Source organism: Colletes latitarsis, chromosome 8 (genome assembly GCF_051014445.1).
Source record: "Colletes latitarsis isolate SP2378_abdomen chromosome 8, iyColLati1, whole genome shotgun sequence".
NCBI lineage: Eukaryota > Metazoa > Arthropoda > Insecta > Hymenoptera > Colletidae > Colletes > Colletes latitarsis.
The window spans coordinates 24,483,453-24,504,627 of record NC_135141.1 but is presented as its reverse complement, the minus strand read 5'-3'; the positions used below and the strand labels follow the sequence as shown (position 1 = coordinate 24,504,627).

Here is a 21,175-nt window from a genome sequence, read left to right as displayed (position 1 = left end):
CCCGATGATAGTTACTGCAAGACAATTAATTCAGAGCTGTCTAATGCGTCTTCGATTTCTTTTTTTATTGCTGTTGAGTAGACGAAACGATCGAGGAATAAAAATCATTATACACGTTGTAGTTTCAGTGCATAAATAAAAGAGTAGTTCATTCAGACTCCTGAGATCAAACCGTGAAAGAGTCAACGTTACGACCGTAATATTTAGTCAAAGAGACGGTTCGGTTTAACGGATCCCTCGAGCTGTAAATCCATACGAGTTTCGTGTCGTGAAACGGAATATTCCTAATAGGTTCGAAAGGAGCATGAAATTTAATTACATCGCGATTATTAAATCGATCGGTTTTCAAAGTTACCGCGAGTTTTCTTAAAACGCAGCTGCAAGGTTTTGTGAATTCATGCTTAACACGATAATAAAAAAAACGAGACCGGGGTTGGAGAAACGCGTATAGGAAATATAATCCAGTGCATAAAATGTACATTATGGGTTCGTGAAAGTTAGAGGAGTATGAAACGAATGTGCAGTCTATTATCGTTCAACCGTGACATAAAATGAACATAAAAACGTTATTCGATAACTATAAGCGTATATCGAGGTTGTTTCTGTCTTTTCCCGATAAACATAGGAAAAGTAATACCCCTTTTTATACATATTTAGGCACATGTTCATTCGCGAGCTTAAAACTGCCGCAAGAGGGGCAATTTAGAAAATTGCCACGTACGATTAACGTTTTTTAAGATCGTAAATTTCCGTCCAAATTGACGTTAAACATGAAACACGAGATAAAATATGATTTTGGCGACTCTCCATTGCTGTCTAGTATATTACGAAAGCGCTCTGACTCCTCGCTCTTCGTGTAATTTATTAATGATATTTCCAAGTCGTTTGCATACCTTCATTTTGTCCTAATTAAGATTCTGTTTGAACATCCGATGAATCGAGGGCAGCAAAACGTACCGCGGAGATTGTGATTAACGCGTCAAGCGCCACCGGTGGTTCACAGTAGGTTTGCTCGTGTTAGCAAACGAGCTCTTGTTTTTACTTTCAACAATTGCAATTCCATCGTTGCGTGCAAGGCTCGATCTCCGTGAAATTCGTAGCGGTACATTTCTATAAACAAGTATATCCAATTCCCAAAAAGGCAAGAGTAGTCAAAGGATCACGAAAGTTCGTTAACTAAATATCGTTACGCCTCTGTTCGAGAAAGGAAACCTGCGATAATAATATTCCCCGTCGCTCTTGTAACTTTCTAGCCAGCCACTTTCGAATCCTCTTACATTCTTGTAACGTTCGCGACAGCGTTTCCTTGTTACACCGGCGTTTTCCCTCCGTTTCAATTAGGCGGCGGTTTGTTTTAAAGTTTCCGTGGGTGTTTTCGAGTTTCGGGACACGCGGAATCCTAGATGGCGTTTAACGGCGTAAGAACGGTGAAAAAGGATCGATACAATTCCGGATAAGGGCGAAGGAGAAACGGGGAAAAATCTTGATGGAGAAACACCGGTCTAGCGCGGTTGCGGTTCGTTGGCGCGGTTTGATCGAAAGGGTATTTCCTCGGTATACAAGAGAAAAGTTCTTCCGGGAAGATAAACTGCTCTTCACCCTACCCCGCATCCCTCGTTCCTCGACGGGGAAAACTTGGTCGGTAGCGGAACTTTTGCGGAAGATTCACAAAAGATTTTTTCCTCCTCCCGATGCTCGATTATAATTCAGAAAAGGCCAGCGAAGTTTCACTCGGGACAATCCACACCAGCTATTTTCAGAGAGAGATACGCGATATTAATTATCACTCGCGAGGATGTTGCACCGTTTCGAATATCAGAGATCCTCGTGTACGAAATTTCAGATTACAGATTACTCTCTTCGCTTCGACGTGGATTATTGGGAAACTTGATTACTTTCGAGAGCTCGAATCAAGACTCGCGAACCAACCGTGAAAGTTCTCCATCCTGTTTTGCTATTTCCAAACGTTCGAATGCAAGTATAATTTCCTTTCCAAGCGTTCTCGAGACTTTTCACGTGGCTCTATAAGTAAAAATTCATCGTTGTCGAGTCGGGGGATCGTAGGAGCTAAGCCACTCCACTATTATCGATCCTACAACCATATTGGTTATTCGAAAAGTCGACATTTTTAACGAAACGCCACTCTACTTCGTCTTGCTGGAAAGTTCAATCCTTATCGAGTTTCAAAAGGTTACAAATTTAAATAAATCGTCCATTTACGTTCTATCTATTTTAAAGTACATGTTCCAAACATTATTCTGTATACAGGGTGTTCGGCCAACACTGGGAAATATTTTAATAGAGGATTTTAGAGGCCAAAATAAGACGAAAATCAAGAATACCAATTTGTTGATGGGGGCTTCCTTAAAAAGTTATTAACAGTTAAATTTAAAAATTTCAAATCGTCTTGGAAAAAATATTTTTAGTTGCAGGGGTCAATTGCAAGCATTTTTGGTCAACAGACATACCCTCGAAATCCTACTCAGTTTCGAGAAAAAAATTCATTACTGAAAATTTCATGTCTGACCACAGCGTTGATAAGTTTCACTGAAATTTCGTGTGTATCTTTAAAACATCATAACTTCTGAACGGATTGGACGATTTTAATGTTTAAAAAAGCAAACTACGCGTATTTTGGTGGAGAATATGTACAAGTCGCAAAAATATTCGAAAATTTGGTCCTTGACCCCGCAAAATGAGAAAATCCCCATAAAAATGGTCCAATCTTCAAACAGCCATAACTCCTACAATTGTGAATATATTTCAATGAAACTTTTTTCAGAAGTAGAGCTCATGGGTACCTACAAAAAAGTATTAGACAACTTTTCTGTAGGGCATCAAACAAAAATACTAAAAATGAAAAAGGAATTTTTAAGAAAAATCGACAGGGGGTAGGTGCCTAAATTTTTCGACGAAAATGAAAAGTTTCAAATCGTTCTAAAAAAATTATTTTCGGTTATGGGGGTCAATTACAATCATTTTTGGTTAATACATATACCCCCGAAATCCTACCCACTTTCTAGAAAAAAATTCGAGAAGGTGTGAAATTTTTCGACGGGAAAAAAAATTTCAAATCGTTTTGGAAAAAATATTTTTAGTTGCAGGGGTCAATTGCAAGCATTTTTGGTCAACAGACATACCCCCTAAATCCTGCGCATTTTCGAGAAAAAAATTCAGTACGGGTGAAACTTTAAACGTTAATAACTTTTTAACGAAGCCTCAATCAACAAATTAGTATTCTTGATTTTCGTCTTATTTTGGCCTCTAGAATCCCCCATTAAAATGTTTCCCAGGGGGTGGCCGAACACCCTGTATATAAATATACTAATTAATTTTTTTTAAATTTGTTCGTACAAGGAATAGCCACTCGTAAAAATGTGTTGATTTTAATATGTAAGATTTGATAATGAGTGAGTAGCCTCATGATTAACGAGTCAGGCTCGTTATTGTACGACAAGGGTTTAATTGTACAACACATTTAAATGTTACTGAGAGAGAACAGGTGGAAAATCGTTTATATAATCACCGATGATTTGCCTCGTGAGCCTCTGTCCATGCTTCGTTGAAAATTCAAGTCAAGTTTAGGGGTTGTCGTGGTGAACAGGGGTCACCGTGTCCACGAAACCAGATTTTCCAGCAAAGATCGCGAGTGGAACGAGTAGAGGAGCGATCTGACGTTAAACGAGTCGGCACTTAATTCCGAGGAAGTTCCTACTAGCGATCCCCCGTCTCCCCCTTCTCTCGTTTAATCGATTTTGAAATTATTCTCGGCGCACCGCGGTAATTACCTAATAATTCCGGGATCGATCGATGGACAGAATCGATGCATACAGCGGGCAGAGATAGAGAGAGAGAGAGAGAGACAACCCCTAATTTCCACCCTCGCGGAAGTTCGACCTACTTTCGACCGGAACAGGAATCACAAAAGGTTCGTTCGCGCGACAGACGCGATGGGGTCCTCGCGCGGGCTAATTATTCCCCGCCGAATTCGACAGGCCGATTTTTAATTACCGACGTATCGGTCGATCGCGGACATCGACCCAACTTTGCCAACGAGGCCTTTCATCATCGGGAAGAACGGCTCTTTCCGCGAGATTGTTTCGAAGGATCTCAATTTTCCCCGTCGAAGTTAATCGCGCGGAAGAAAAATGAAAGTGCCGCACGGAGACGATCGTTCCTCGAACTTTTCGAAGGTTAATTTGCCTCGAGCTGGCGCGAGGAATCGTAACTTTTAGTCCACTTGGAATTTCGTGGGGATCGTTCGCCACGTAGGGACGCCTCGACGATTTCGAAAACTGTCGATGGGGGGGAGGAGGGGGAGGCTGAAAGTGTCCGCGTGGAATCGAGATTCGCGATGATCGATGCGATCGATCCGATAAAAGGAAGCTCCCGCTTCCCGCCGGTATATCTCCGCCACTTATGGTTACTGTTCCTACCAGCTGCAACTTCACACGTCGCTAAGTGGCCAATCCTTTTCGCTTGTCAACGCGACGTAACGAACGAGCCGCTCTCGCGATCCTCGGGGTTGCATTTATCGAGGTCTCCGCGACCGTGACCATATTTAAATATTTCTAAGACCATTCGATGCTAACCCCCCGACGTACGATTTAATATAATTTTTCGAACGTATGCTATTTAATTTTGTTCAAATTAAATGTGTTGATTTTAATATACAGGGTGTTTGGTAATTGGTGGTACAAGCGAAAAGGGGATGATTCTATATGAAAAAATAAGTCTAAAATATGGAATAAAAATTTTTTATGTGAGGCTTTGTTTTCGAAAATATCGCCTTTGAATTTTCCAATTCAAAATTGCCAATGGAGGGGGGCGAGGGGCCTCCTACACGTGAAAAGAGACGTTTCGCGATGCAGTTTCAGTCGCTACGGTCTATAAAACAGGGCTATCTTTTCGCGATAAATAACGGCAATTCGCAGCAGAACCGAAATGGGAATGATTCCTTGCATGAAAACGAGTAGAAAATGAAGAATACAATTTTTCATGGGAGACTTCGTTTCCGAGAGAATCGATTTTCCAGTCGCGTATGACTATGTCTCGATGTTTCTACTTGCATTTCTGCTTAGACACATAACGCGATGGAATTCGAAGCAGGATCGAATTGAGAATAATTCTTGGTATGAAAACCAGTAGAAAATGAAGAATGCAATTTTTCATGGGAGGCTTTGTTTTCGAGAAAATTGATTTTATAGATATGTCTGACCATATCTCGATATTTCTACTTGCGTTTCTGTTTAGGTACGAAATTCGTGAAATTCGCAGCAGAATTTAATTGGGAATGATGCTTGACATAAAAACGAGTAGAAAATGAAGAATGCAATTTTTCATGGGAGGCTTCGTTTCCGGGAGAATCGATTTTCCAGTTGCGCCTGACTATGTCTCGATTTTTCTACTTGCGTTCATGCTTAGATTCCTAACGCGACGGAACTCGAAGCAGAATTTAATTGGGAATGATTCTTGGCATGAAAACGAGTAGAAAATGAAGAATGCAATTTTTCATGTTAGGCTTTGTTTTCGAGAAAATCGGCTTTGAATTTTCGTCGGTTACGCGTGCACTTGATCATGTCTTAACATATCTCGCTGTAGATCATTGTCTCGATTGAAGTCTATGTTGATAAACACTTCCAGTGTCATGGAATTGTTTATTAACTTAAACTTAAACTGCAATAATACCCATCGAGACAATCATTTATGGCGAGATCCGCTATAACAAGGCATGGTTAAGTGCACGCACACCTGGTGAAAATTCGAAGGCGATTTTCTCGAAAACAAAGCCTCGCATGAAAAACTTTTATTCTATATTTTAGACTTATTTTTTCATGCAGAATCATCCCCTTTTTGCTTGTACCACCAGTTACCAAACACCCTGTATAAGACTTGTAAGAGACATCAAGAACTTGGGTCAACGCTTTGACTGCCGCGTCAATAAGTTAAAAAGTATCGTTTGCAATGGTTTAAAATCAAAGTTTTTGGCCTGGCAGTCGACGCGTCGAGGTAAAAATTAAGCAGGAAATGAGGACGATTGAATTTTTCAGCTCCCCAGGAGGATGAACCTTCGGTACGAGGACCTGACAGGCTAGTTCCTCTTAATGTCTCGATCCTAAACGGTGCTGGCAACGAGAGGATCCTGCGAGGACGGATCTAGAGGGCAGGGATCGACGTAACGGGGTGGAGGCGCGATAAAATAAGGAAAATGGGGGTGCCGGACGTGGAGCAGGCTAAGAGACGACTCCAGGATATACTCAGGAAAGCGCAGAAGCTCGAGATATCACCGCAAGAAGTGATCTCGACGAGGACCGCCCAGAAGCTTCTTGCCAGGACGAGAAACGTTCTGGCATGGACGATCTGGATCACTGTTTTTGTCCTGCTGCTCAGCGGAGTCGTCTATGCACGCTGGCCAACAAGGCAGGAAGTCGAGACCATTAGAACTGTCCTCAGGCGAACGGTGAGTCACGCAAATAATTCTCGTGATTTACCGAATACCAGCTTGCCGGGACGCGAAATTCGCCTCGGGAATTCCTTTTCGCGCTTGGGTCTGCGATTGAGTTGCCACCACGATTCCATTATGCCAGTTTCCCGGGGAAACAAGCTACGCGAAAAATGGCTTCCTCCAGAAATTAATCCTGGCAATCGTTTCGATCGAAAACCCAATTATCGCGACCGTCTCTGTTACGGTGGATTTATGTTTAACCCTTAACTGGACTCTCGATCTCAACTGAATTATTTTCCCTTAAAGCGTTATTTAAACTTACAGAGGTCTCCACTTAAGGGTTAAAATTGCCACGATTCTACCACGGAACCGATAGTTGTTTTAATCGGTGACTGAACATCGCAGGATAAGAGACCCTTCGCGTACCAAAAATTAAACGTTACATTGCTTCCTGAAATAAAGTTGATCTCTGACATTGCGTAAGAAATTCTTTCCGTTCGCGCGGGTACGTTTTCCACCCCTGATACAAATGTATTCTGTTGGAAAGTTCAGAGGATAAACGCGAGTACACAGCAGGGGGAGAAATGAAATTGCAGCGGAAAATGAATCGAACTGGTAAGCAATTGGCCGAAGTGAACTCTCGACGAGCTCGATAGACACAACAGGGGGGAACTCGACTCCGCGTAAGATGAAATGGCAGCGTCGAAGTCGTTGACGTCCTCAGAAATAGTAAGAGGAAACGATCTTCTTGGGAGTCGCCTTCCAAAGTGGACGGCAACGCTAGTTGTAATGCAGAAGGAATCGCGAATCGAGACGATGATGTTCGCGGAAAGATCGATCGGCTTTTATCCGTGAACTACCGCCACTCGACGGCTCGATGGGAACGGTTAGCCGATAACTATTGTTTGCAGCCTTCCCCCCGTTTACGACCTGAATTTCCCATGCCCCGATTCGACTCGTAAACCAGCTGTTACCGTTTTCGAGACCATCTAATAAATATCGAACTTTACGCGAGTTTGTTTCTTACCGTCCATCGAAAGCACGATGTCGTTTAATCCTTTCGATCAGACGTTCTCTATTTGGAACATCGCCGTTTCCTTCTAGAAATTTACAGCATCGAACTGGGGATATTAACCCTTAAGTGGGCTTAAGAGTCAATCTCAACTGAATTATTTTTCTTAATGTTGATTTTTATCAAACTAGTAAATGGAAATCAACTTCAAAGCATTTCAAAAATAACGAACTAATAGAGGATTACATAAATTTTCAAATAATTGCATTGACATGTATTAAACAATTACTAGTTTGAATAATACACTTGAGGGTTAATATTGTTTAATGTTTTAAGACTTCGTTCTGCAACGATCGACCAATTAACAGATATACAATGTATTGTATTTCTATCGTTAATTGATCAATCCACGATACGTTCCACGTTTCTGGTAAACCTGGAATATAGTGGTATACGATGTTCAAAACTATTTATATTTGTTCGTCGATTCGTATAGTAGAACCGGATACGGGTTCGAATATCGAGATGATAATAACGATCGAAACGTTTTTATTTTGGGTTCGTTTTCTATCAAATTTGCATTGATATAATCGCGGAATGTTTGTAAGTAAAATGAGACTAGACGCGATGCAATTTCATCCGTATTTTGGAAATACGATGCAACTCGGTTGCAAAACGATGTATCCGTCTTGTGCCCAGAAATTTATGATCGAGCGACATCATGGCGTCGAATCTTCGTTAAATAATACTTTCCAATTGATGTTTTTCGCGATTGCAAAATAACGAGATACGTGGATGCTAAAATAATTTAACGAAACGTTTGTAAATTACTGGATAATTATATTTGCGAAAAATGTTTCGCGTGCATCGTTGGTTAGGGCCACAGTACACAGAAGTTACAAACAAACATAGAATTTTAATTAAATCACGCTGCATCGTGTCCATAATTTATCGCCCGCGATCGGAAAAACGTTCGTAATTTCGAAAGGTACGATTTCCTTTTATATTCGTACCTTCGAGCAAGAGAAATTATTATGCAACGTCTCGAACCTTCCCTGACAATTTTCCATGCAATTTACAATGCTTTCGAATCACTGCATTTAAAAATACAGGAATTAAACACCGTGTCGGCGAATTGATAAATCATAGGCACATTTAAAATCGTTACGAAAGACAGATAGTCGACCAATAACCGTGGAGGATGAAATTTTATAATTCGGAACCGATCGGGGAGAGAATTTCTCTCGTTCAGGGTGAACGATTCCTCCGGAACGAACTTCGAACTCCACCGGCCAGCGAAATTAAAACGAAACGAGCTCGCCGAATAATAAGCACTTTTGGCGTCGGTCCAAAAGCGCGGGACAACGGAGCCGAGGGTGTCCTATTTTTTTTTTTTTTTTTCCTATCGGAACACCTTATACACGCGCGGATTATTTCGTCAAGTTCGTTATCCAGCGGGCAACGATGGATTCGGGTGACTCCGCGGCGGAATAACAGTGTAACGTCGAATAATCCTCGAGCATCGCGGCCCTATGCGTCAACGTCATTGACAGATGACGTTATCGATGGAGTTGTTACCGAAACGCGTGTTTCCTACCCGATATCCAACGCTCGAAATCATCGAGCCGCTTGCGGAACTCTACAATTTGATTTTAACCAATTTGTTTCTCCTATCGCGCCCGGAACTCCAAATTAAAATCGCTGTCCCTCTTATTTTACGTTCGAGGGGCGACTGATAATCATAACAAGCCCCTAAAAAAGAATAAAAAATACTTGGCCGTGCACCAAATGTCGCGTCTGACTGTGTCTCGATATTTATAATTGCGTTTCTGTTTAGGTACGAAATTCGTGAAGCAGCAGAATTAAATTGGGAATGATTCCTGGCATAAAAATGAGTAGAAAATGAAGAATGCAATTTTTCATTGGAAGCTTTGTTTTCGAGAAAATCGATTTTATAGACATGTCTAACAATATCTCGATATTTCTACTTGCGTTTCTGTTTAGGTACGAAATTCGTGAAATTTCCAGCAGAATTGAATTGGGAATGATGCTTGACATAAAAATGAGTAGAAAATGAAGAATGCAATTTTCCATGGGAGGCTTCGTTTCCGAGAAAATTGATTTTCTAGTCGCGCCTGACTATGTCCAGATTTTTCTACTTGCGTTTCTGCTTAGACACATAACGCGATGGAATTCGAAGCAGGATCGAATTGAGAATAATTCTTGGTATGAAAACGAGTAAAAAATGAAGAATGCAATTTTTCATGGGAGGCTTTGTTTTCGAGAAAATCGATTTTATACATATGCCTGACCATATTTAGATATTTCTACTTGCGTTTCTGTTTAGGTACGAAATTCGTGAAATTCGCAGCAGAATCGAATTGAAAATGATTCTTGGTATAAATACGAGTAGAAAATGAAGAATACAATTTTTCATAGCAAGTCCCCAAAAAATAAAAAATACTTAAATATATTTAACAGGCCATAAAGCAATCACAAGTTTCTTGCAATATAATTTTGCGATGTAAACATCAAGAAAAGACTACTTTCTCATGATGGTGGACCATAAAAATGCGGTAAAACATTCCCATCCGTCATCCTTTATTCATGGGGGAATCTGTTCCCATAATTCTTCGTCCCCGATGAGGAATTCCTTGAAAGCGACTCGTCGTCGGTTCTTAGGTTGGTCGTGTAACCAATTGTGCAAAGTTCCGTCAAAATCGTCGCGTGTCATTCACCGAACTCCCCCTTCATTGCAAGTTAAGCTTGTTATAACTTTTTGAAATAAATTTATCTTCCGGCGGAGCTTGGGTTTTCCTTCCAAGGGACTCTGGAAAATCTAGCCAGCGGATGTCTAGAGAAATTTACCAACTTCTGGGCGTTTTCCGAATTTGTACTTGCGTCCTAAATACACTATCCCTTAGTCTTCGATGAAACTACCCCATAAATTAACGGACTCATTGTCGCTCTGCTTATTTTTTAATTATTCCACCGAATCGACATTTATTTAATTTTGATCGCCTGTGATCCACAATTCACTTATGCCACTAATTCAACGACTTCATTCGTATGCTTCTAATTCAACAGAAGTGTCAACATTTGATGTTCAGCTCAGTTTTATTATGTTTCAGTTTTATTAAACGTTATTATTGGCGTATTTATACGTATCTATACGTTTATAATGAATAGGAATGTCTATGTCATTGTCCTAGTACGACACTAATTCATTTATAACGAGGATTTTCTAACTGGATCGAATTGTATCTGCCAAATCTCGACCGTAAACTATTTATTTTCTGAAAAATTCTTATCCAGACGCAAATTTCGAAGAGCACATCTTATCTTTCACCTCCGCCCAGTATTGTTTTCGAGTCATCGTTGGTAGTCGAGTGTTCCGGGGACGGGAGCGTTTACGCAATTTCGTTTTCTTTCATAATACGAGCGCGTCTCGGTTCATAACGACGCCGACGTTCGCAAAATTGCGCCGAAGATCAAACGACGCCTCGCAGTTTCCGTTCCTGATACCCCGTAGTCGACAATGCAGCACCGAAATATCATTCCGCTCGTCGTTTTATCCGGCGCATTTTATAGCAGTTGCGTCGTGGAAATTCCGACAAAGGAGCGGCATAGTTAATGCAACAAAAATGGGGAACGAGTGGGGGCACGAACTAGCGCGTAATCGAATCACGTCGAGCGAAACGAGAGATATTTTCGAGGCTGAAAAGCTCGACCGCGCCTTTTTCGCGGCTTCTAATTATTTCGTTTCTCTCGCTGCGCCCGGCGAATTAACAGCAGGGGGTGAAAACGACTGTCAGAAATCGACGGTTAATTACTTTTATTTAGCGCGTTTGATCTCCGTTCGCGACAGCTTTAATTCAGCCGTGTGTCGCGCGAGACTCGAACCTTCGGGACATTTTCGAGGGGATTTATTCCGAAGAATGTTTCGCATAACGCGGAGGGATGTCATAACGGGTCAATGGAGTAAAACTCTCTGAATTAGCGCGACGAAGTAGCGTTTCAGTTCGCCATTTTGTCACTTGTACGAAACAGGTGGGATTAAACGAAATATCATTACAAGATTTGCTTCAGATTTTGTGTATTCGTAGATCCGTATGGTCGTCTTCGATTTTGCAAATTTCAGGATGTTCCATTCGAGTCTCTTATTTCTGTAGATTTTCAATATTAATATCGCACGTGTAGATCCCCCAATTTCAAGTTCTACGATATTTTTCGACCGACAAGAACCAACATTAAGTACAGAAAAAGAAACTACACCGACTGCATTTTTTGGATAGCGTAAGTCGGATGTCGGGGTCGCAGTTATTTCGCTATAGCGTTTAATACGAATCGTGTTTCATGCTTGGGGTATCGGAATTCGGGGATTAGACCCACCTATACGCGATACAAAAATACCGTATTTTTTTGGGGGATTTATTTTTAAAAGACAAATCACTGTTTCGACGTTTAATCTGACATTGTTTGTGAGCTCTCTGTCGCGACAGATTTAATTCAGCGACGTTCCGGTGTTATTTGACGCGTCGTAACTCGAAGATTTCGGTGGTTTTTGGAAAGATTTATCGGCTAGTGCAAACAGGTCAACGACGTAAAACACGAATAATAGAACGAAATAGCACTTTTAGTTTGCGCTCTGGTTAATATTTGATTCGCTAGCGAAACGTATGTATGACATTGCAGTAACAAGGACAACAAGGGATGCTGCGAGGAAAGCAATGTTTATTAAATGAGCTCCTTTAGTCCGGTGCTTTGCAACCTCTTTTGCACGACACACTTAAGGGAGACTAACATTTACAACGCTTTCACAAATATCACGATAAAAACCGTAACGAAATTTTCCAGTTATTTATATCCTATCAAAATTACGAACAATATTTTATCTTCGAAAACGAACAAAGTGTAAGTTTCATCGAGATACTCGCGAATGTTTTCCCCCATCCCCGGAGGATAACTCTTTTACGTCTGGAAAAAAGATGCTCGAAGCAGCCCATCCACAGTTCTTGATCCAAAGTTTTTAAAGACGATCGTTCCACATTTTTTTTTACGGTTATTCCGCGGAGGGGAAAATACCTTCCCGCGAGTCGTATTAGGTAAAAGTTATAGTCAGCCCTCGCGAGGTAAGATTACTCAGCGCCATTCACGTTTCGTAGCCAATGGCGCAAGAATATTTTCCACGCCGATCCCAAATAATGAAATCTCTTTGAACGTCTTCGTTAATCGTGCATAAATCTCTTCCGGTCGCACCTGTTGAGAATCTCGGTGGAACGAGTCCTTCTTCACAATCTTCCGAGAAACGAAATACATTTTCACTGGATGGTTATCCGATCGTAGTTTAAAACAAAATATCAAGCTGCTTTCTTCTTTCAGAGCCATTGACTGGCGAGCCAATGCACGGCTCGCGTTCCCGTACTTCTGTTACGCTTTGTTATTGATCGTTCTAACTGTTTAGTTGAAAGGAATTCGTTTCTTTTCAATTTCACGTACGATAAACTCGTTGGAACGTCGAGCAGTTTTCATACAGCGATACCAATCTCAGGGAACGTAAATAGTAGAACGGCGCTGGATCAACCGGTCTAAAATCTCAGCCATTCCGATAAAAATGAATAATCCACTAAAAAACTTACCTCCTACGAGTTTCGCCGATCGAAAAACAGAATTTAACTCGATATTACGATTTTCCCCGACAGACGTGTCGCTGTAAATTATTATTTACTTTCCTCGAGCAATGCTTTTCGACGCGTTTAAGTTGACACGATGCAATCTCTTCTTTTGAAGATCCTTTTGACGCAGTTGTTTCGTTCCAAACGCAAAAGAATCGTATATTTTCACGATGGATCGCGGCAATATACGTTTCTTTTGTAATATACATCAGGCACTGTTGCTATTGGAGACCGGAAGTGCTTTCTGCAAATCCAAATTTATCTGCCAACGTTTCGACTTCCCGTATCTTCCTTTCATAGAATCGTGAGCCTCGACTTTTCGTAAATATATAAATCCAGTTTATCCTCGGGTCTTCTTATAATTTCTTGAACGTTACTTTCCACGTACGGTTTAACTTTATATCGGTCAAAAGTTTACATTCTATTCTGTGTATTTATACTTTTCATACGTAAACAGATAATTGCTCGAACAAAAAGTATTTTCGATATTATAACAACCGTAATCCAGTGCAAATTTAAATACTTTCACGTACCAAAATCGATTCAATTCTATTATTATTTTATACAATTCTGACAGATAAGCCAGATTATGACCATTTATTTTCAAGCCACCGCCAGCGCTAATGCTCTTTCAGCTTTTCAGGTTTATCCCAACGAGTTTGTGGTTTCTTGTATATCGAAAAATACGTTTTCGCTCGGGGATTTTCATTTAAATTGCGAGGGGCTAATTTCTAAAAACAGTCTAGGTGGCGAAGTCGAGGAAAACTTATTAAAGGTAGTCGTCAATTCGAACCCAGCATGCGTCGACAACTATTTGCGATTGGAAACACAATCGTGGCCAGAGGATCCCGTTCATTTCCGGGCAGGAAGTAGCGTTAATCGACGTCGAGGATCCGGAGTTTTTCATCGCGGTGAAATTTCCTTTTCCCGATGGTCGATCATTCCATTGACGAGAGTTTTGTTTCGATATTGGTGGTATCTTTTTCAAAATTTTTTATCCGAGTTCCAGCGACAAATCGTCCATTTAAACGCACCTTGACACCCCACGGATCGATTAATTAGAAGCGGCGCGTGGCGACAGCGTCCGCCTCGGCTCTTGATCGGTTCGATCGCGGCACGGCCAATCACGTAGTCCCTTTAATCTGAAAATTACTGCCGGTTCAGCCGACGCAACGCCTTCGTCGGATTTCCATAGGAAATTAATACGCGTATATTGCAGTATCGACTGACGGCAACTTCAAAGTTCATCCGAGAACCCCCCAAGTCGACTGAAAAGACAAAGTGGAATATTTACGAGGCAATTAACGAACCCGCCGCGCGCCAGTTAAGCTCTTGGTACATCTTTGTAACGGAGCGATTGCCACCTGCGTGAAATTACATGGACACGGTACGTTCCGTTTCACTGCGGCATCGTCGTTTCCAACGTTTCGATACGTCGAAACAGCGCTGTTGGGCGAAATTGCCAATGGAAGGGAGCGAGGGACCTCCTACGCGCGAAAAGAGACGTTTCGCGATGCAGTTTCAGACGCTACGGTCTATAAAACAGGGCTATCTTTTCGCGATAAATAACGGCAATTCGCAGCAGAACCGGAATGGGAATGATTCCTTGCATGAAAACGACTAGAAAATGAAGAATGCAATTTTTCATGGGAGGCTTCGTTTCCAGGAGAATCGATTTTCCAGTCGCGTATGACTATGTCTCGATTTTTCTACTTGCGTTTCTCCTTACATTCATAACGCGACGGAACTCGAAGCAGAATTTAATTGGGAATGATTCTTTGCATGAAAACCAGTAGAAAATGAAGAATGCAATTTTTCATGGGAGGCTTTGTTTTCGAGAAAATTGATTTTATAGATATGTCTGACCATATCTCGATATTTCTACTTGCGTTTCTGTTTAGGTGCGAAATTCGTGAAATTCGCAGCAGAATTGAATTGGGAATGATGTTTGACATAAAAATGAGTAAAAAATGAAGAATGCAATTTTTCATGGAAGGCTTTGTTTTCGAGAAAATCGATTTTATACACTTGTTTGATCAGATCTCGATATTACTACTTGCATTTCTATTTATGTACGAAATTCGTTGAATTCGCATTCGTCGCATGAAAACAAATAATTCGTACACTAAATACTTCCCCCACATCTGACTTAGCTCTTTGTGAAAGTATTATAGGTACTCCAGAACTTTAATTTGCATTTTTATATGAGAGATGATTTCGAGGAGCTGTTTTCCACGCCAGTAATTGTTTAATCAATTCGTACATTCCCAGAAGACTCGAAAAACTTGTCATCATTAATCAAATAATACTCCGCGAGACAACGATGCTCCAAATATTTTCGATAGGCAATCAGCGGAGGCGGATATTGATAGCTGCAATTTTCTGTCGTGTTTGAATAATTCTTATACAAATAATCGTATGAAAATACTTCTGTGATGTCCGCGTGTTGGTTCATGAAAATACCAGAATATCGCCATGAATTTACCTACATTATTAACCGTATGAATACAATTGGACGCAGTGTTTATTCTTGGACGCTCCATTTCGTCCAAACAATTGAAACCCACTTGGATAAAGATTATTCGATAATACGCGTAACATTGCAAAATAATTCCTCGTAGCATTCCCATTTCAATATTCACACGTTCTGAGATACAGATAATTCTCAATATTTCAATATATCAGTTTTTAAAGTGACCTTCGCGTAGAATCCACCCGTGTATTTCCAAAATAATTGAACTTTTGGTAGGAAAGGATGCCCGTAGAAATTTCTTGCGACGCGTTCAGAGACACTTTTCTGTTTGAGCGTGTTGCAGAAGGCCGGTGTCATGCAGCTGTTTAATTTGAACGAATTAGGTACGCCCTTGAACGCGAGGGGGTGTGTTTGAGGTGCGCGCAGAAGCGAACGAGGACGGGTATTATGTATTCGACCGCGTCGGAAATTTACTTCGAACGAACATTATTCGTAAATTCGTCGGGCGGGTGGGGTGTTCGGGGGTCGGGGTTACTTCAAAAGTGGCTAACGAACCGCCTTCCGACTTACGGATGCTGCGGCTGGCTGTATGGTAATCGCGTTAACTTACTTAATTAGGATCGTGCTCGCTAATCAACTCGAAATCTCTTTCGAAAGGTTGTTCGGTGTTCGCCCCGTGCATCGCGCCTTTATTTTCGTCGGGCCTTTGAAAGGCTAATTTACCGCGGTGTCATTTATCAGGCTCTTGTTCCCGCGTTATTCGCTGCTATTAAGCGATACCGCCGATACGTTGAAAGTTTGTAATTTAAACGAATGGCAACGTGCTCCGCGTAGAACCCATTAATCCGTTCCATGCAAACCGTGATACATTGTTGTCGTTATATTAAGGGGACAGTCCTTCTTTTTTTCGCTCAACCCGACCAACGGAATATCTCTTTTTTTGTCCACTTTCTACCATAAATCCATAGTCGAAAGTCTATAGAATCGGGTGTTATTTGATTTCTGGCGAACCGGAAATATTGCAAAAGTTACGGTTCCCACAAAAGGACAGTTGTAAACCTGCAGCGGATGAAGTAGATGACGATGAAATTTTAAACGGGTTTTTCTCGAAATCACATTGTTCAGAATGCTGGCAGGGATAACTTGGACATTAATAATCCGATTGGTTTCGTCTCTGAAGGGTATCTTCCTTTGTGGCGCGCCTATACCCGAGACTAGGATAATCCTTTTATCCTTATCACATTTTTCAAGCTTAAACAAAGAGCGAATTTCGTCAATTTTTAACATTCACGAATTATTCTAGTTCCCGTTGTGAAAAACGTACGCTCTTCGAGCCACCTCGAGTTATCGACATCGTTTCATCGACGGAAATAAATAAAACTTTGCCAAACGAATGGTAAGGATCTCGTACCGTTTGCTTGGAATAATTTCAGCAGAAAAAACCGATTACCCTTTTAACACTAGGTTTACGGTACGCGTCAATTTGACGCATTCAGATTCTAAACTTAACGTTATAGGACTCATAAATATTATTTGTTAGCAATTTATGTTGAATTGAATTGATGTAATGATATGGATGTATCTTCTAATTAAAAGAAAAACTGCATTTTAATGCAACTGTCAACGTAACGAATTATAATAAAAATATGCGCAACGAGTGTCCGTAAACCTAGTGTTAAAGAAGCTATTCTTCGAACGAACTCTTAAATAAATATTAATCGTATCAACTATGAGAAAAGGAAGCTTTAGATTTATTCAGAGTCGCGCGATGAAATACGGTTCGACCTTAATTTATACCGCAAATTTTTAAATAACGCGATTTCGAGAGCGCGTTTAAAATTTCACAAACATTCTTTTTAATACGTAATTCGTTTTTTTTTTTGCTACTCAGTCTGTCGGTAATAGCAACGTAACATAACAATCCTTCTGCTTCCTCGCACATTTCCTGCCTCGTAACTCGAGCTGCTTTCAGAGCACTTTTGACCTTTTTTCGAGATTCGACGATTCCTTTTTTTTTTACACGTATTCATAAAACGTCTCTGTTTTCAGCGAATCCTTTCAGGGTCTGACAATTACCTCCATAAAATTTTATATTTTTAAAACAGTGATTTTAATTCTAAAATAAACACACCACTGGATCATCGAGTATTTCTATTGCTCGCCTTTGTAATTCGACCAACATCGCGAACGTTCTTTTTTTCATTTAATTTGATTTCAAACGGCATCGAAGCAGACAGCGAAGTCTTGGCTGTGCTAGTTGCGATTCCTAACTATCGCGAACGAGTATTTATTCTGTCTCGGGCGAGCGAGAAAACAGTAAGCTGGAGGCGACGGTTTCCTGCGGGTGATATCTCCAAAGAGAATTTATGTTTTCAGCCCGAACAGCAATAACGTTACGCGGCGTTGCAGTTTTCTCCGGGAATAATCTTCCTGTCTTGGAGTTCCAACCGTCTACAGTCCGTGAATTACGACAGAATATGCAAATTTAAGCTTCGCCGAATCGATCAAGTTTACGACACAGGCTAACGAACCGCTTCCACTTTTTATTTTCTTTAACGGATAATCGATAACGGTGAAAATTGAACTGTTAATGAACTATTAGCATCGAAACGACACCGGAAAGCAGCGCTTCGTATGGCGAAAAGAAAGACTTACACCTCTGCAACACGCCGTGCGTGTCGTTTTAATTATTTTAACGAATTTCTTGACGTTAAGCACCGGCTCTCTTGTTCTCCTAGAGTCCTCGAAACACGGAGGCGTGGCAAAAGGAGGAAACCTTACGTTTCCACTTACACAATTGCAGTGAATAAATGCACAGTCGTCTGTGCTACGTCTTCTACCTATTCTTAATATCGAAACATTTAGCATATTGCATTCCGCGCGAACGTCGAATGTTTGTCGCGCGCCAGTTATCCCCGCGATACGTATCGTGGTCGAGAACAATTTCGAACAAACGTTTTCCTACGAAATAATAGTCAAGGCTTAATTTTAACGTCTTCGATTCACATTAAAATTTTTTAACTTCATCGTCGAGTATTAATCGCCTCGAATCAAGGCTGTCGCGAGACATCCACGCTCGTGAATGTTTCAGAACGAGCGTTTAGAGACTTACTCGATCGCGGTGAACTTTCGACCGACCCCTCCATTAATCGTTACCGTTAATTTATTTGCTCGTTATCGACGAATACTCGGTTCCAATAACGCTACTCGAAAGTGGGTTGGCGGTGTCGATATTGAAAAATGAAGTAGATCGTTCCGGGCGCAGTTTCAAAACTACATCGTTCGCGAGACCGTTACCTGACGAAAGAGCGACCGATTTGTCAAATATTTCCAAGCGACAGCGTGAAATTTATTCCTCGTATTGCTTTTGGTTCCGTTTAAGACGAGAAGACGATCTGGCGCGCGCTCAACATTTCCGATTAACTGCTTAATTAATCCGCTTGTTCGTCGATGTATGCGGAGTGTCGACCTCATTATCAGCGACCTCGGTTGGTAAATTAATTGTTGTTTGCCCTGAAGTTCGTTCGAGGAGCCTCGTGTTCGCAACTTCCAATCAGTCACCATTCTGCGAATCGTTTTTCTTTCTTGCAGTTACTGGATATCCAGTAGTTTGACTCCGAACCACGATTCTACGCAAACGTGGCAGAATATCGATCCTGTTCGGTTTTACGATTTTACGCGTTAGTAAACACTTACCACGTAAGAGAGATCGAAGAGTCGCCTCCAAGTTCAGAAACGATCGAAATTCGCCGCAGAATCGAAATGGGAGTGATTCTTTGCACGAAAACTAATAGAAAATGAAGAATAAAATTTTTCATGGGACGCTTCGTTTCCGAGAAAATCGATTTTCCAGTCACGTCCGACTATGTCTCGATATTTCCACTTACGTTTCTGCTTAGATACACAACGCGACAAAATTCGGATCAAACCCGTAATGGGGACGATTCTTTACATGAAAACGAATAGAAAACGAAGAATGCAATTTTTCATGGAGAGGTTTCGTTTCCAAGAAAATCGATTTTACAGATATGTCTGACAATTCTTGATATTTCTACTTGACTTTTTGGTTCGATAGGAAATTCGCAACTGAATCGAAACGAGAATGATTCTCTGTATAAAAACGAGCAGAAAACGAAGAATGCAATTTTTCATGGGGGGCTTCCTTTCCGAGAAAATCAATTTTCCAGTCGCGTCCGACTATGTCTCGATATTTCCACTTACGTTTCTGCTTAGATACGCAACGCGACAAAATTCGGATCAAACCCGTAATGGGGACGATTCTTTATATGAAAACAAATAGAAAATGAAGAATGCAATTTTTCATGGAGGGGTTTCGTTTCCAAGAAAATCGATTTTACAGATATGTCTGACAATTCTTGATATTTCTACTTGACTTTTTGGTTCGATAGGAAATTCGTAACAGAATCGAAACGAGAATGATTCTCTGTATAAAAACGAGCAGAAAACGAAGAATGCAATTTTTCATGGGGGGCTTCCTTTCCGAGAAAATCGATTTTCCAGTCGCGTCCGACTATGTCTCGATATTTCCACTTACGTTTCTGCTTAGATACGCAACGCGACAAAATTCGGATCAAACCCGTAATGGGGACGATTCTTTACATGAAAACGAATAGAAAATGAAGAATGCAATTTTTCATGGAGGGATTTTACAGCCATGTCTGACCATATCTCGATATTTCTACTTGCGTTTCTGTTAAGAGGTATTCAACCAAACTCGATTAGTCCATCCCTTAGTTTCTGTTTCCATTTCTTACCACGGTGAACACCCCCGAGGAAAGACAACATCAGAGACAGATAGCGTAGCAAAGCGTTTAATAGAGTTTTGTTACGCAACTCTTCCCTCCCCCAGCCGTTAAATAATCGCGTCCATTTTTCTCGCGCGAATACCGTACACTCGTTCTCCAAATGGAATATTTTCGCGGAAATTCCATTAGGTCGCGGAAAGGCGAAACACCGCGAAAACCGGGACAGACTCTCGGTCTCGGCTTAACGTCGGGCGTCGAAATTAATAGAATTCGTTAAAAGCCGTTGAAAGCTTTTCGATATCGGACAACAGAATTCCGTGGACGTCGGGACGTTATCGGTGCCGAAAGTTTCGCGGAGAAACGGAGCCCCCGTTCGAACGTCCGCGGGAAGACCTCAGCGAAACTATTATTTCGGCGACGGTAATTCTCCTCTAGCTATTTTTCCCCCGCCGCGCGTAGCGTTGTATTTTTTTCTCCCATTCGAACCGAAACTAGCTCGTCACGAGTAAAACGCGGATCGAGTTGTCGAGTAACTCGAAGCCGGTTGGAGAGGCTGCCGACTCTCGAAGTGCTCAATTTCCATGGAAATGGCAGCGAAACACCGGGCTTCCTCTTTTCCCTCTCGTTCTCTCTGTCCCACGGATGCTCTTTTTTTCGGGTTTTCCTTCCCCACTGTGTCCCCGTTGGAACGCGCGACGTACGCTATCGAATGGAACCATATCCACTCGATCTGTGTGTCCCCGGCGCTTCGGTTCTCGTCGTTTCTTTCGTGCGCGAGTTTTCATTTGCTCGATTACCATGTGT

At 41.3% G+C, this 21,175-nt stretch overlaps 1 protein-coding gene across 1 annotated transcript in view; it reads left to right on the top strand.

Moving 5' to 3' along the window:
- LOC143344805 (uncharacterized) overlaps positions 1-21,175 on the top strand; it is a 133,013-nt gene that overhangs the window by 1,276 nt on the left and 110,562 nt on the right. Inside the window, exon 2 of the mRNA XM_076771244.1 lies at positions 6,051-6,460. Coding sequence (XP_076627359.1) covers positions 6,209-6,460 — 252 coding nt within the window. The 5' untranslated portion in view covers positions 6,051-6,208. The remainder of the gene's footprint in view (positions 1-6,050; positions 6,461-21,175) is intronic.